Source organism: Leuresthes tenuis, unplaced genomic scaffold, assembly GCF_036924035.1.
Source record: "Leuresthes tenuis unplaced genomic scaffold, fLeuTen1.0.hap1 SCAF_20, whole genome shotgun sequence".
In the NCBI taxonomy this organism is placed as follows: domain Eukaryota; kingdom Metazoa; phylum Chordata; class Actinopteri; order Atheriniformes; family Atherinopsidae; genus Leuresthes; species Leuresthes tenuis.
The window spans coordinates 10,974,917-10,990,937 of record NW_027325374.1 but is presented as its reverse complement, the minus strand read 5'-3'; the positions used below and the strand labels follow the sequence as shown (position 1 = coordinate 10,990,937).

General features: G+C 42.7%; 1 protein-coding gene across 30 annotated transcripts in view; it reads right to left on the bottom strand.

Moving 5' to 3' along the window:
* Nucleotides 1–16,021, bottom strand: part of tcf7l2 (transcription factor 7 like 2) — an 84,825-nt gene that overhangs the window by 38,594 nt on the left and 30,210 nt on the right. For 16 of the 30 annotated variants that reach the window (XM_072374035.1, XM_072374036.1, XM_072374037.1 and 13 more), the window contains exon 5: nt 9,587–9,646. The exons of the other annotated variants lie outside the window; for them this stretch is intronic. In XM_072374035.1, coding sequence (XP_072230136.1) covers nt 9,587–9,646 — 60 coding nt within the window. The remainder of the gene's footprint in view (nt 1–9,586; nt 9,647–16,021) is intronic. 30 annotated transcript variants of the gene reach the window in all.

Below are 16,021 nucleotides of genomic sequence, written 5' to 3'. Positions count from 1 at the left end.
GAGGAGAGGGGGGAGGAGAGTCAGCAGCACCAATCTACTGCTGCTCTTGAGAAACTAGGCAAGCATCGCTGAGGGGAAACTGGTGTAATTAAACTGTATGCCAGCTAAACTGATGCTAAACAGAAATTACAGCTGTGACAGTTATAACTAACCAGAGTTGGACTTTGAAACAAAGAAATGCAGAGGATACGCACGACTGGTCAGGTTAAGCATGTAACCTCTGATGTTCGCAGTTCAAATACATGGAGATTACTTTTATGATGGCACATAAAAGCAGTTTAAAAGTACAATTTTGTGATCAGAGAACCTGTAGGGATCAATGGATGACAAAACTAACTCATCTATAAATACTCACTGGTTATAGTAAATGCAGACATGTGTGGATGCAGATGTCACAAAGCATTTTCAGAAGGGGGCTAAGGGGTGGTGGCTGTGTAGTTATGTGATTCTGCCCTGATACATTAGTGTGGTTGTGAAAAGAGCAATACAGCTGGCTTGGAACAAAAACTGCAGCATCTCTTTCATCAGCAAATCAAAAAAAGAAGAAAAAAAGGCAAATGAATGAATGAATGAATGTATCATTTTCCCCCCCTCACAATTCCTTTTCCGTCGACCCCTTGACGGAGATGTTTACAGATAGCTATCATTCCTCCTCTTTTTCACATTTGTGCTTGGACATGTTTCAAAAGACCGGGCCTTTTCATCTCCCCTCTCGCTGTGAGGAAATTTGCTTCTTAATGGCTTTCAAAACAGGAAGCGCAGACAATAAAAAAAAAAAAAAAAGGAGAAGTGAGAAGAACGCCTTGCTCCCCAGTCCCCCCCACCGCCACCCGCCTCAGTCGTCGCATCCTTTACGGAGCTGAGTGCTGCAGCTCACTGCTGCTGTGCCAAGGTGCCAACTGTGCCAGTCACACTGACCTCCATCTGCAGGCAACTTGATACCATCTCTTCAACCGCCGCGTACTCTCACTGAATGGGCTCGCTCAGTCACACTGAAGTCTGAATGCCATTCAAAGCTCAGGCTTGGAATTGTGTTTCAAGTTTGTGTGCTATTGTATTCTTTGTTCACAGCTGCTGTGTAAAAAAAAAAAAAAAAAAAAATCCTTTATCACTACACTGAATACTAAAACGGTTGCACTGGAGGAATGCACAGAGGAATACATTACTGCCAATGTGCAAATCATCCCACTATCAGGCAAATTAGAGCTGATTTTCCACAAGACTTTATCAATGACCCATAGAAGAGTAAGGTTGAGCTACTGTGGACTGGCTCAAATTACTACTAAGATGGTCTCTTGCCAAGTACGAGGCTTACTATTTTAACAGTATATGTAGGTGTCTGTTTACTCATGTTGTATTCATAATTCCGCCTCCTGCAGGGCATCCGTGTCCACCGAGTGCCCTTGAACATGCCATGAGTAGTCTTTCTGCGCCTCAACTAAAAAGAGACCTGAAAGACAGCTACACACGCTTCCGCACAGTTGGATAAAACAAACCTTAACCACACAACTCAACCTCACCAAAGAGCTAGCTTTTTTTCAAAAGATGTTCAGAAGAGCGTTTTTTTTTTTCCTCCCTCCTAGTCTTTGCTTTTTTCCCTCCCTGGGTAAAACAAATGCATCATTTTTCAGTTTAAAAAAAAAAAAAAAAAGAATCTTTATTCTCTCCTCTCCCTCCCATTGTGCCATTTCCGTGTATGGAAGTACTCCCTCCCATTGATTTTCTCCCAGCCAAGGCCCTACCCTACACGAGCTGCTTCCTCGCTGGTGTCATCTCCCTGTGCCTTTCTCCTTTTAACTGTGTTTTTACTCTTGTGGCATAATGTACAACTGCCAAACTGGTGGTGGGGTGGGGTGCGATGGGAGAAAAAACTGATACATGCGCTCAAAAGTTTTGGCTATTGATTTCTTTTTTTGATGCAGATCGGGAAAAAAGAAAACTGTTCAAAGCTGCAGAGAGCCTTTTTGATCACCACTACAGTCGAACCAGTTGCTAACATTGTTGGTGGAGAGACATTGTGCGTTTTTGTCTGTGCATTACATGGCTTTGTTGTGCTTTATGTCACGGTTCAGCCCCCGAATGTGAGGAGTGAGAGGGTTTGGCGGACGTGCCGTCTTCTCAACGTTTGCTGAATCATTAATAGATGCAATTACCTGCAGAAAGTATTTATTCCAGTAGATAATGTTTGCAAAAAAAGTGGTTTATGATGGGAATATTGATGACATCCATTTACTCATGACAGGATGCTGAAGTCAAAGGAAGCAGAGACTCACACGTAAAGATACAGATATGGAAGAGAAACCTAGCAGGAATAATTTCTAGCCTCTGCAGCTCCTCAGCCCCCACTCACCCACTCACTTTGCCATCCCTCTGTGATGTGTGCCTGTGTCCACTGGGGGCTACAATTAGCCCATCAAACTCATTCTAGACGGGAATCCACACCGCCTCTCCAATCCCCTTTTCTGACTCTCCAAAGCCTGGGCTCCTCTAAAGAGACAGGCAACTTGTAAGACTGAGGGAGGTAGCCTTTGAAGTGCCAAGTTTTGCAGAGGCCTCCCTTTTTGCTCATATCAAGGCTGGGGAGATATAACAATTAAAATGGCGGGAGAGGCAGGCTGACATCGCAGTGCGTACTCGCAGGGGCTTGGGCTCGCTCCTTCACCCACTGGCCCTCACAGGTAGGGGGTGCACCTCTGTATCGGGTCGCCAACTGGTAAAGCAAGGAGAAGTCACATGCAAATTGAGATATGCTCTTTATGCTAATGCTATAAATCTGTCATGTGCCTTCTCCTGGCTTCTGACTGGCTGGCTATGTTTCCGTCTGTGTCTGTCAGTTAAGATCTTTCTACAGCTGCAGCAGTGCAGCATTTCACAACCTTATCTGGCCTGTGGGCTTGGGTTCGCTTTTCATAATAAATCAGTCAAGTCATAAACTAATCAACAACTCTTATTATCACTTAAATGTTTAAGTATGGTAGAATGCAAAGATACCCATACATTTGTTTGGGTCTTGTCCCACGATAGGGCATGTAGCCATCTTGGCTACAGGAATATTTTTCAGACATAAAGTCATGTTAATTTAAGTGTGAGACACTTATTTTTGCTCAAATGTTGCATGGAGGATAGACCCTGAACCATTTTTAAACACATCTTAAAAAGGTATGTTTGGTTAAAAAGGCAAGTGTTGAGGAATCTCCCCCGATCCAGCCTGCATGCCAAGAGATACCTTGTTATCTCATGACCCCATGCTGAGCAAACTTTGGGCCAGTGGTTCAGGCAGGCCGCTGCATTACCCAGTGTAACACAGAGCTCCAGTTCTGTCTCTGCTCCAGTGGGGGCTTGGTGGCAGACAGCCAGATAATTACACAGCGCTGACTACCAGCCCGAAGAGAAAGGCCCTCTACTGCACGCATATACACAAAAACACTTATTTGCATTCACTGAGTATACAGTTCACAGACGTCGTCCTCCTCCTCACACACACATATGCACACAGCCAAATACAAAGACTACATTATGTCAAGGAGGATTACAATGACTCCAACCTGACCCGGCTCCACAGCCGCTCTGCCTCTGGCGTGAGTGTGCCTGAATTTACCATCTGAGGTGAAAGACTGTCCGCAGTTGAAACAGGTGTGTACTTATGCAGATGCAAAGCTCAAACATGTGGTTTGCATTAGTTGCTGCAGTGGAGCCAGAGCGCGACTTTCCCTGGAGCAGGAGTCAAGTCCAACATGTCATTTTGGGTTAGTGATCTATTCCCTCTGAAATCCCCAAAGTCAGGAGGTGGACAAAATGAATGAATAAATGAATCACTGGAGGAACCATATGCTTATTTAAGCTTGAGCAAATTTTGGAATGGTGCGTAAACTGGTTTAATTTCTTTGAATTATGGAAGATGAAGTCTGGCACAGGAACAATAGGGGCTACAGTGCCAGTTTACCTTGTTCTACCTCTATGTTTAAACACTTATCTGTGTTTAATTCAATTCCTTTAATCCTCCGGATTGAGCCTGAAAGTGCAGATCCTTTTTCAGTAAAGCTTTTGTAAGAGCTTAAGAATTCCAAACACCGGAGACTGAACATTGGTTGAAAAAGTAGATGGATATCAAATTATCTGCAGGGTTGATTTTATTAGTTTTTTATTTATTTATTTCTAGAACTGCTTCTTCACTTACCACTTCTTTTCAGTTAATATAGTATAGAAGAAGAAAGCCATAATGACTTCATGAGCACATTAACGTTTGTTTTAGGATGTACTAATCTAGTGCTGAAGTACAACAACAAGGGTGAGGGATTTTATTCAAGCAAAAGCACAAAAGAGCCAAGAACCGAGATGACATGAAGGCAAGTAATTTGCACCAACAAAACAAAAGAGAAGTCATGCTTCAAGGAAGCAGGAGGTAGTCTCTCCCCCTTGTTGGTTATTCCACACTTTCTCCAGAGAAAGAATCTCACTTTAAAAAGGAAAAAAAAAAAGCCACAGATTCCAGTCAATGCCAGTGAGAATCAAGCAAGCTATTCATGCTGCCAGTTGATTTAGGCATGCCTCGCTACACACCAATCAGCCCAGTCCCGGCCTCGCCAGCCACTCACTTGTCTGCCATTCCAACGCAAGATGGAGACAGTGCCAAAAGTTCCAATTAAAATATCCATTTGTGATGTCTGTGCAGAAAAAAAAAGAACAAATAAAAAACAAGTACCAGGCCTTTCCGATGGCGTAGGAGAAAATACAACAGAGCTGCCAAAATTCTGTGGACAAGTCCCATACTTAGGAGTTTTCCGTGTAAACAAGCTAAATGCATAAGATGAGTGTGTATGTAGGCAGAGTGTGTGTGCGTGAGGAGAGACAGACTGAGCGCGTGCGTGCATGGGAGTAGGAGCGTGTTGTTGTGGAGGAACAGAGCATGTTGCAGATAAGAGGGTGATACTGTTCAAAGAAAAAAGGCAGGCCAGTAAAGTGTGTGCCGATTCGACATCATCGCCTTACTGTCCCTTAATGAGCCTGGAGAGGAAGACTGGTGTCCACAGATTCTGCTCCTGTCTCGCTCCAATCACGCTGCTGGGCTTTTTATTCAAATCTCACACACAACTGTCACGCAGCCAGTCTGGCCTCGCTGTTCATCTTACTCCAGGAAGATGTTAACAAGACAAATGAATGAATAAATACACAAATAATGCGTTTAGGTAATGTTAATAATGTATGAAATGGAAGCTGCTTTTTGACAGTAACGCTGTACTCAGGATTCTTCCCAACTTTGGTGACAGGCTTGTTTATTCTTTTCCCAGCATGCACTTCTCAGCATCTTTCGAAGGCGATGTCTGGCCAATGATGGGCGTTTTTTGCACATCTTACAGATGAGAAGAAGTGGTCTGACACATTTAGGGTTTTCGCCCATGAAAAATAGTCCATATACTGTTAGTTCTATGCCATCTCCCCCTTCTTCCAAAACCTCCAGTATGTTGATCCTCCTTAATCTCACAGACTACATCTCTCCCTTTTCACCCCATCACACTTACCTCCTTCTATTACATGACTGATTTTGCTGACATTTTAACAGGCCATTCCATTAGAGTAGATATTTTTTGAAAGGCTGGATAAATAAATGCTCCTGCATGTCATGTGCACACCTGCATAGGTATGCAAGAGCAGTCAAATCACAGGGTCACCTGCCTGAAAGAAGAGTCCCAAACTTCCCCTGAAAAAACAAAAGCAAAACAAAACGGCAGAAAGGGAAAATTGCTCAAAGAAGGTGACTGGGAGGAATAAGTATCGCATCAAATTCTGTCTCCAGGCCGAGACAAAAGCAGGGCCTGGCACTATTGACAATTCAGACTTTTAAGAATACGAAGAAAATAAATAAATAAATAAATAAAACAACACGCACATCAAAACCAGAGCCGAACAAATCCAAGAAAAGTTCAGACAGGTCCTCACTGGAACTGCAGAAAGGAACAAAATCAAATAAATTGGGGTGTTGGAATCATTCAGGCTGCCCCAACAAACCAGAAAACACTGTTTAGAATACGAGGAAGGTGACTGAGGGCGATGCTTAATGGCTCAGAAAGCAGATACTCGGTGTTTACCCGTGCAAACTCCAAAGAAAAGCCCCTCTCCTGTTATAACACGGGCGGGGACAGAAAACTGAATTCAAGGCAGCTTAAGTGCTCTCTGGAATCACTCAGCATTCCAGTGTCTTCAACACACACATCCATGAAGTCGAAATTTGACTGTGACAGTGTATTCATCCATAACAGTAAATTGTTCTTTGGGGAATTTGGCGGGGCTTCATGTTCTCCCTCCCATCTTTCCCCACCATAGTCCCAGTCTACTCTCCCTTTCCAAAAAGCTGTCTCCATCACTCTCAATCACAAGTCGCTTGTTCGTATGTAAAAAACACACAGTTGCCAGAGCAATTGTGGGATTGCTCCACGCTAAATCATTTTAAAACCCAGAGATATCCACAAGACCGCAGAGTGATCTGGAGCTTATAAAGAAGGATAAAGCAATAACTTGTTTGGTGCGTCACTGAGTGGGATTTCATAGTAATTTCTCTGGATACCGATTGCTTTTTTTCCTCAAAGCTTTGAAGTGATTGTGGCACCTAGGAACGGTTGGATTCTTAAATGCAGATATCTTGTCCATCTTTTTTTAGGCTTAGGATTTGCCTGGTAGGTGCAAGTGTATCAGCTCTGGTAATAAAACCATTCCAGACCAAATGCATAAACTTTTTTAAAAACTCTGACTCAAAGAGGACATCCTATTCTCTGCTAAGAGACCAGACTAATAGCTACGCCGCAATGCACTTTTCAGTTTTAATATGATTGTTGTTGTAAACTTCCTACATATAGAAAAAGCCTGAATTTTCTTTTTTGTGAAAAAAAAGCAGCATTTTTCTGAAAAGATGTCTTTAAAGAAGCACATAGGCACCTTCACTTGGAACATCTTTTTAGCGCCCTTTTTTACTTCATAATTTCATGTATCTGTAGAGCACAAAGTGCTACAAAATATACGCATGAGCACGACAAAGTCATAACATTCTAGAGTCAAAAGCTACTCTAAATTCTTCAGGCCACCCCTGGGATATTCACTAAATCAGTTTGCCCTGTTCTCAAAAGTTCACTTCAAAACTTCCTGGAAAAAAAACAGACATTTCTGAGGAATAACAGAGAGGGTTAGTGAGACTAATAACAAAACACTTTTTAATCTCACACAATTCTCTCTAATACCAGAGTACGAATGGCATGGCTGACGGGGGGGGGGGCGCAGAAAATACAAATTAAAATTCTGGCTGAAGTACCTGTGTTCGCAAAGTTTGCCTGTGACAAAAAGAGCAAAAACAAGTTCAATTTGAACTTCACTGATCAGCAAAGTGCAAAGATGATAACTTTATTTTGAAAAGCTGCCATGTGTCACTGTGTTGTCTTCCCACCCCATTCTTCTCCTTCCATGTAGTTCCCCTCCTCAGCTCAAGCCTCAGCCTCTTCCATACAACTGCTGGGAAAAGGAGGAGGGGGGGGAGGGAATGAGGTCAAGGATCGCCTTACTCCAGCCTGCCTCCGTATGGTCACACTCCACCCCTCCCCTCCCCTTTTCCTCCCCTTGCCTCTCTCCACACCTTCCCCTACCAGCCCCTCTCACTTAAAACCTCATTCCATCACTGCGGCCAAATCCGCCTCCCCAAGTTTTATTTCTTCCCTCCCCTCCCTTTTCCCTCCCACCCTTCCTGTGCCCTCAGCCCAGTGCTAATTGGTAAATCTGTTGAACCATGCCATCCCCAACAATGAGACACCTGGAGTTCTGTCAAAACAAGTTTCCCTGTGAAACGGCCTCCAGTGTTAATACAGTAGCGTGCCAAGCTGCTGAGTCTGTTGTCGCTCACAAGGCTGGCTGCAGAATGCAGATCATCCCATTCTGGAGAAATTTGTCAAAGATGAGCAGAGTGTGAGGAGTGTTTCATCATGACTTACGATTATTCATTCAGATTGCATCTGAACCTTGATTCTGGTTCTTTGTACAAAGCAGTGATTAGCAAATCATGATTGCCACATCCTTCTGAGACCTAAATCTTCTTGCTCAGTATCCACTCTACATGGGCCTGAAGTCAGCTCACGTGGTTAAATAAGTTCAAACGGTTGCATAGATACTAACAAAAGTTTAACATCGCTCTGACTACCTGTCATCTAAAACTCAAGTAACACCTTAGACCCAAGGACACTCCATGCACACTAAGGTAGACAAAGGTGTGTTTATAAGACACACAAGGAGAAAGACAGGCACACCCAGACGAGATCCTGCCAGACCTCGTCAAACAAGTTCTAGCAGAGGCACTGGTGTAAAAAAGAGAAGGAGGAGGGAAGGGAGGCATCAAGTTGACACGGGGAGAGAAATGCCAACTATCATTTTAATCGGTTTGCAAGCAGGATTTACCTTCTTTGTTTGCCATCTTTATCTCCGAAGGACTTGTGTTATTCAGTAATAGCAAAGGCCCTACAGAGCGTACATAATCAACAAGCAGTGGATTGGTCAAACAGTTCAAGTAGGCAATACAGAGAGTTATGGTCGCCTCAGATGAGATTAAGACTTCTCCTCTGGGCTTCGTAATGCCAGCCTATTTCAGGCTTCACAGTGCCTGACTGTGGCAAATCAAAACAAGGTTTACTGATGTCAAATCTGCAGTAAAAACAACGCTAACTTTACCGATAGGCCCTCCATCTCTTTCATTTATAGCTCACATTCTGGAAAAATTCTTCAAAATAGTTGCAGGACAAGGGAATTATCGAGGGACATCTCTTTCAACTACAGTAATCTTTACACAAAATCATCAACGAGAGAGCGTAAACAGTGTATTGGTACTTCATCTCTGCATGTAAAATGATGCTACGCAGATTGTGTTGGGAAAGAACTATTCAAAACAGCTGCACTAGAGAGCTCAAACAAAACAAAGACCTCCTTCCCGTGCTGTTCGGATTCTAGACTAATTCAAACCAAATACATACACGATTTTTGTGACTAAGGCTCCTCTAAAAATGTATGCTAATTGGAGCGATCCATAAACTGTTAGACATAGTACAAACAAGTCAAACAAATTCCAAAAGACAGAGATGATTTCAAAGCCAAACATTATTGAATAAAAGCACAACTAACTCAAGCAGCTAAACAGTCTGAATGTGTATCATGAAAGGCATTCTTCTGACACAAAGATCTCGCGCCTTCTAGATTTCATACAAAAGGGCATTTTAGACAGTCAAAAAGCATATCAGCAGCAAAGCAGCAGCACTGAATTAGCACAAAGCACAACACAGCATGATTATCACAATCATCATCACCAGGATTTAAGCTTTTATTGACTATATATATATATACACACATATATACATATATATATATATATATATATATATACACATACACACACATATATATATATATATATATATATATATACATACATATATATATACATACATATAGATATAGATATATATATGTGTTTTTAAAATCAATCATCAGCTGTTAATTTGTGTGTGGAATCAACGAAAAAAAAAATCCAAAAAGATATTTTTGGAATTCAAAGGTCTCTCACCAAATGAAATTGGTGAAGGCTCAGATCTGACTGTCCAGGGAATTCCCAGCAGAAGGGCCCCTGAAAGGCAAAGATGGACGTTCCCAAGTCACACAATTATATCAGCTCTCCATCTCTCCTTTATTCTCTCTCTCTCACACACACACACACACACTCACACACACACACATGCACAAATATGCACACAATCCCAGCCGACCAGGTTTTATGCAAAAGCAACGTGTTCTCCCTGGAAATAATGCATCCCCTGGCTTTTTAGTTATTTAAAGTACTGCCTCATCTCTGCTGGCTCAGCTTTCTCCTGGGCGCATGTTCGACCCCTTTATTACTAATTTTACACAGGAAAAATGGGAGAACACTGGCTCTTCACTGGTTACACAGTTGCTGGTACTGGCTGGCTGGTTGTTAGAACAATGTTTCATTTTGGTACTACATTTCATCTCCTGCACACCTTTGCGGATGTTCAGCAGCGGTCAGCTGATCTGGAGATTCACTCTTGCCACTTAAATGTGGCCTGAGGCAGGGGGAAGGGTCAGATTTGTGATTTTTTTATGACGTTATGGCTCTTAAAATTCCAATTATAAACCAAGCTTTAAACAAAGTAATTGAGTGTGCAGACTTTGAGTTCCCGGGAGAGTAATGGCTTATACTTTTACTAGTTCCTTACATATGTAAAAGTTTCATTGGTGACCTGTCTAGCAAGCTGTTTAAAACAGGGATGTTTCTCTCGAGGAGGAGGCGCTCAAAGGTTAAACTAGGAGCTTATATTCTCCCTAAAAGGAAGAAATCAGATCTTGAGCAGATATCAAGAGATGACAGAGGACATGAGGAAAAAGAAAAGAGGAGAAAAAAGGACATATCGATTTACTTTGGAAGAAAGAAGAGACTAGAAGAAGTCAAAGAACATGCAGAGAAAAGCAGCAGGGCCTTTAGTTTACTGAAAGGCTTCAGTACCTAAAAGCTACTGTGCACTCAGATCACTGAGTTCTATTTGTACTTGAGCTTGACCCTCGGGCCAGCAAGATAACTGCTCATAAAAGCTAGCCAGTGAACACAGTGGTTATTGGTGAAACACACACGCACACACTTACAGATACAAATATCTATTATCCTTTCCAAATGTGCGTGTCCAACATCGAGTCACACATTTTCTGGGGTAGCTCAAGTTCAAGGGGGTTATTCAACAGTCAAATGCCACAACAAGAACAACAACAAAGCTGTGACTGAACACACACATAAAGCTGCTGTTCACATCCCTTACAAACAAATGTTTCGACTCAATATACACATTTTATTCTGTAAGCAATTAGTCGGGCATTTTACTTAAAACTGTTTCGATATTATGTTCAAAGTCCAAGGAGCCAGAAGCCTCTTCAGTCATTGTTGTGGGATTGTTGCTGACTAAGCCAACACTGAGTGGACTGTCTGTGGGAACAAGCCACATCCAGACTATTGGATAGATACATTGACTGAGGTGCTCTCATTCTCATTGTCACAGTTCCCGGGCCTGACGCCATGTCTCGACAGCCTCAGATTTGGGCCCAAACTGATGATGTAAGCGTGACCCCTTGAACAAACGTCTTGTCTGGAGGAGACAGAGAGAGACAGGGGAGCGCTTCTGTCTGAGGGCTGGATCACTTTGCCAAGAAGAGATGGGAAAGACGAATAAAATCTCCAATCATAATTACATATCAGTATACATCAGGACGTTTTTCCCTCAGAAATTCAATTGAGAGACCATTTGCACATAAAAGAAACGGCCTACTTCATCACTCAGTTCTACATGCCAATTGAAATGTTTGATCTAAAAGTGACAACAACAATAAATTAAAGCATGGGATATGAGTCCTCGGTTGCAGCAAAGGTTGGATGGAGGGACTCGTGCACAGAGAGAAAACAAAAAGGAGAACAGAGGGATTATTCGGATGAAGGCTTAAAATGAAGCAGGAAAGAGCAGCTTAAGGTCAGCACAAGTGAGGATACAAGTCAGGATAGAGAAAGGAAAGGTAAAGCCTGTGGACAGTGCATGGGTGGCGCCTGATGACCACAGGGTCGCTCATTAACAACAGGGAAGGCTGGGCCTCCCAGAGTTCTGGACAATTGTCTGGACAGCCCAGGTGCATGGCCTATTCAAACTACAGGAAGCCCCCTTTATCCCTACTCCTCAACGATGGGCAGAGAAGTGTTCCCCGGAAGGTGAATGCGGTCCTGTCTTTTTTAAATACTAACCTAGAGCAACAGTAGCACGTCAATCCAGTTCTTTGGCCCACTACAGGGATCCACAGTCAGTATGGCGTCTCTTTTCTGAATGCTTAGCCAAGACGCAACTCTCGCTTTTTTTCATAATATCAAAAACTTGTTGGCTCTTTTCACTCTTCTCTCAGCCTCTACCCAGTACACAGTCTTGGGAGGAACAGGTTGGACTGAATGGGAATAAAATAAGCATGTTCAGCAGTTGTAAAGGCTCAGGTGGGAGGTCTTTGCAAGCCGTAAAAATGGCCAGATTCCATCACTTCCTCCACATTAATTACCATACACTTCGAGCAAGTGCCCTCCCTCTCTTCATGCCTTCAAGCCCATGCTTCACTACCTCTGATACACACACGCACAATGACACACAGTGAGGTGCAGTTGGGAAATGGTTAACACTCCAGCCGTCCCCTGCTGCCAGTGAAAGCCCACAAAACAATGGAGACATTGTTCAGTCAGGGCTAGACTCTAGACTCTAAGGCTGTGTATGCACATGGAAGTCAGAAAGTAGTGTGTATGCTCTCAACACTGACCCACCCACAACACCCCACCCCCCCCCTGCCAACCCCCAGGTCGCAGAACAGCAAAATAATGAATGTGATTTGATAAGAATGACTTGTGTTTAACATGGTCTCATACCTCAAAATTCAAATGACAGTGGCAGAAGATTTACTGGGTCTCAAACAAAAGATAGCACATCACCAACATGAGCCCAGAGCCCTTTTACTCCATTTTTGTTGATGTTATCAACATACGCAAGATGTGGATGCCCAAAACCGTCTGCCATGGCACGTTGCCTTACTGGGTCGATGCAATACTTATTTCTTAGTGAAAAACGCCACGTACATATTAATAGAATTATTTGCCTTGTTCAAAAGGCTACCAGCTGCTTTAAAAAAAAGTCTGGAAGTCTACAATGACCTATCGAAACATCACGATAAGAAAAATGAAGCATGAAATGTTTCTTGGAGTCTTGCCCTAAAAAAAACTACACATCAATATGTGGATAAATATTGAACAACTTTCAGCCAATCGCATAAAAGTTCAGCAGCGGCAGGTTTAGAGGCTGCCTGCGGGGTGGTCAGGCACTTCAAAAAGGTCCAGCGCAGCCTCCTTTGAGGGGATGGTAAACAGGGGCATACAGCGTGCCCTAAGAGAGACCAGCCTGGGTGAGGTCACTTCCTCTTTTCTCAGCTGATCCTCCAGCCTTTCACCTCAGCGGAGCTTTCCAGAGACAAATTAAACCATCTTTCTATCCTGCTCTTCTTCCCGCAGTTTCTCAGGGGCTTCATCTACATCCCTGTGTATCTCTCCTCCCATCTATGGCTGTCTGCTGTTGTTTCAACCGACTGTGGGTCACTTAGGCTGTTATCGCGCAGGCCATTCAGCGGCTTCTTATCACTACCAATGCAGCCCGCGAGTGCTCCAGGCAGGCAGAGGTCAACGTGCTTCAATGTTTCTTTGCATTTGTAAACAAAAAGAAACTACTGTTTACACCAAAATTCATTGATAAGAGGATCACGCACCAGACCTGTAAGGCATACAGAAAAAAGGAAAGAAAAAAAAAAAACTTGACCAATTGAGTGGCACCGATGGGAGTCTGTGTGGGGTTATCATTGGAATTCACAATGCTGTACACACTAATCTTTCTTTTCTATATGGACGACTGCCGGTATGATGCAAACCAGGGAAACATTCAATCACACTTCCTTCTCAGTCAGAGGTGGATGCTGGAGCAGGATAGAAGGCTAGTCAACAATACAGGCTGCATTTCACATCCAGTTTCATCACTTGTACTAACAGCCAGTTGTGTGCCTATGCAGTGATGCTGCAACGCCTCTGATCTCATCAGCCTGCGAATCAAACAGATCACACAGGGTTGAGCAACAGGACCACAAATATTCCAATCTTTTTTTTTTTTTCCCTCATATTGATCAGCGTCAGTATCAAACTATCAGTTTGACTGTGCTCAGACGACGGATATCTACTTCTGCTATTGTTTTTGTGCTTAGAACTAAAGTCTGAACAGCAGAAGAAAGAAAAAACATGAAATAAAAGAATAAAATGAAAGCCCCTGTAAGTTAACCCTGTAAAGGCACCTTAATAATTCATATTTACACTTCACTTTCATTAACGGTTCTTTGTCCAAGGCAGATCGCTGCCTCAACGGTAAAAATCAATCTTGGTGAATACAAGCATAACTGTGTTTCTAATTTAACCTCTAAATTAAGACGTTTAAACTTGTTGTTTACAAAAGACATAACAGTTTTATTGAATTGGTTTTAAAACCAATTTTACTTTAAACAGAAATTTGTTGTATAACTTAACAAAGGAGAAGCTTAACTGCCAGATAACTGAAGTTTCAAGATTCTGCTCCATCTGGACCATTAACACTGGGTGCAACATGTGAGAGTATCTGTGCCTCAAGTCTTAATTGTTCAATGGACACTTTTTTTTTTTGTTTTCCAGGCGTATTTTTACATTTCACCAACCTTCTCATCATCACCAATCTATGTCTTCATGTCTCTCATCTTTTCATGTATCTCAAGGAGTACAGTCAGTACATTTTGCAGTTGTGAGCGGGTCTTGTACTTCAGCAACGTACAAGCTCAATTCTTCCATCTGGTTGTCATTCTCTGTTGTTTTGAGTTCGCTTTTGCCCCAGAGCTAGTTTCTGTTTTGTTTTTTTGGAGCTGGTGTTGCCTGTTAGAGAAACACGCTTGACTGACTGCCCAAAGCTGTAGTACAACTTTCAGTAAATGTCTTAAAATAGAGAATTCAAGCCATAAACAGAGTTTTTATTAGAATTAAACATCATTCTGGGAACTTATTTGTCATCAAGCGAGCTAATTCAAAAAAGGTTACAACAGAAATGTTAATAAAATGAGACAACACCAATCTAAAAAGTTAGCGTTCCAACAGTCTGCTATTGTTCTCCAACTTCCTTCGCAAACTGAATCATATTAAAGCTCACAGCAGGAGTTTTTGTATATGTAAGGTGGTAAGTATTTACAGCCATATGACTCATTGCAGGAACGATCCTCATGTATTTACCTGCAGTATTTGCTGCCTACAACCACTGTAATGACTACATAGAAGTTGGAACCCTTTTTCTGAGCGTCTCCTAAAATAACACGAGTAAGTAGAGGCCCCTGAACCCTTTGGTATAAAAATAACACTAACATTGCAGGGGAAGATAAGGAGGGCCTTAGCTGGGCTTGTTTTGCTCAAAATAACACTGTCAGCGCTGGCTTTTTGTCTTAAACACAACTTCTGACAGGTTTCTGTTTCAAATAAGCTGCCTTGTCAACTCATGCTATTTTAAGACGTGCTTAACTTAAATGGGCAAAATACCAGGGAGGTCTCAGTTTGCCAACTTTTGAGTAACTGTTTCAGGTGGAATTTATTATGGACCATAAAAGTGACTAAGCTGATCAAATGTCAAAGATGACTCAGAGGGACACCGTGTCTTGACGGTGTAATCTGTGCGATAAAAATCCCCGCTACCTTTCTGTGTGAACTCCAGAGCCAAAACGAACAGACAGAATGCATAAACAAATAGGGCCAGACGTGACTGACTCCAACACTCAAGTGTTATCACAGGAGATCCTGTTTTTCATGAGCGTACAACCTTGGAAGACCTCTCCTTCTCAAACTGTTATGTGCCATGTACATTTTTACCATAACAACATGTTAAAGCACAACTGTAAAACAAAAGTAACAACTGTGTGGCCTCGGGCACCAACGGTCACCTCAGTGATACTGCTCAATCCCCAACTCATTGATTTTCTTGCACGCTAACCCTGTGACCACACACATTCACCTCTCTACGCTCACCCTATATACAACCTTTCCACTGACCTCCCGTAAACTTTACGCCTTTAGCCAACTACTTAGCTCACATTCAGCGGTTGATTCTAGGGCAGATAGCCTCTAAGATATTGACTTGCCTGAAGTGGGTGCTCCGTTATGAGTATGTGCTGAATATGCCCCTATGGCTGTCCAGCCAACTCTCCTGCCAGAGCACTCCTCCAACTCCTTGGACGATCAATGTTTAAGAAACGCCCACACCTCCCTCAAAGAAGTGCGTTCGCAGCCTGACTCGAGCTTATTCTCATCAAGAAGTTGCGAGTGTGAGGTCAGTTTGGCTTGGGAGTTACCGTTTTCTCTGAGGCTACAGGGGAC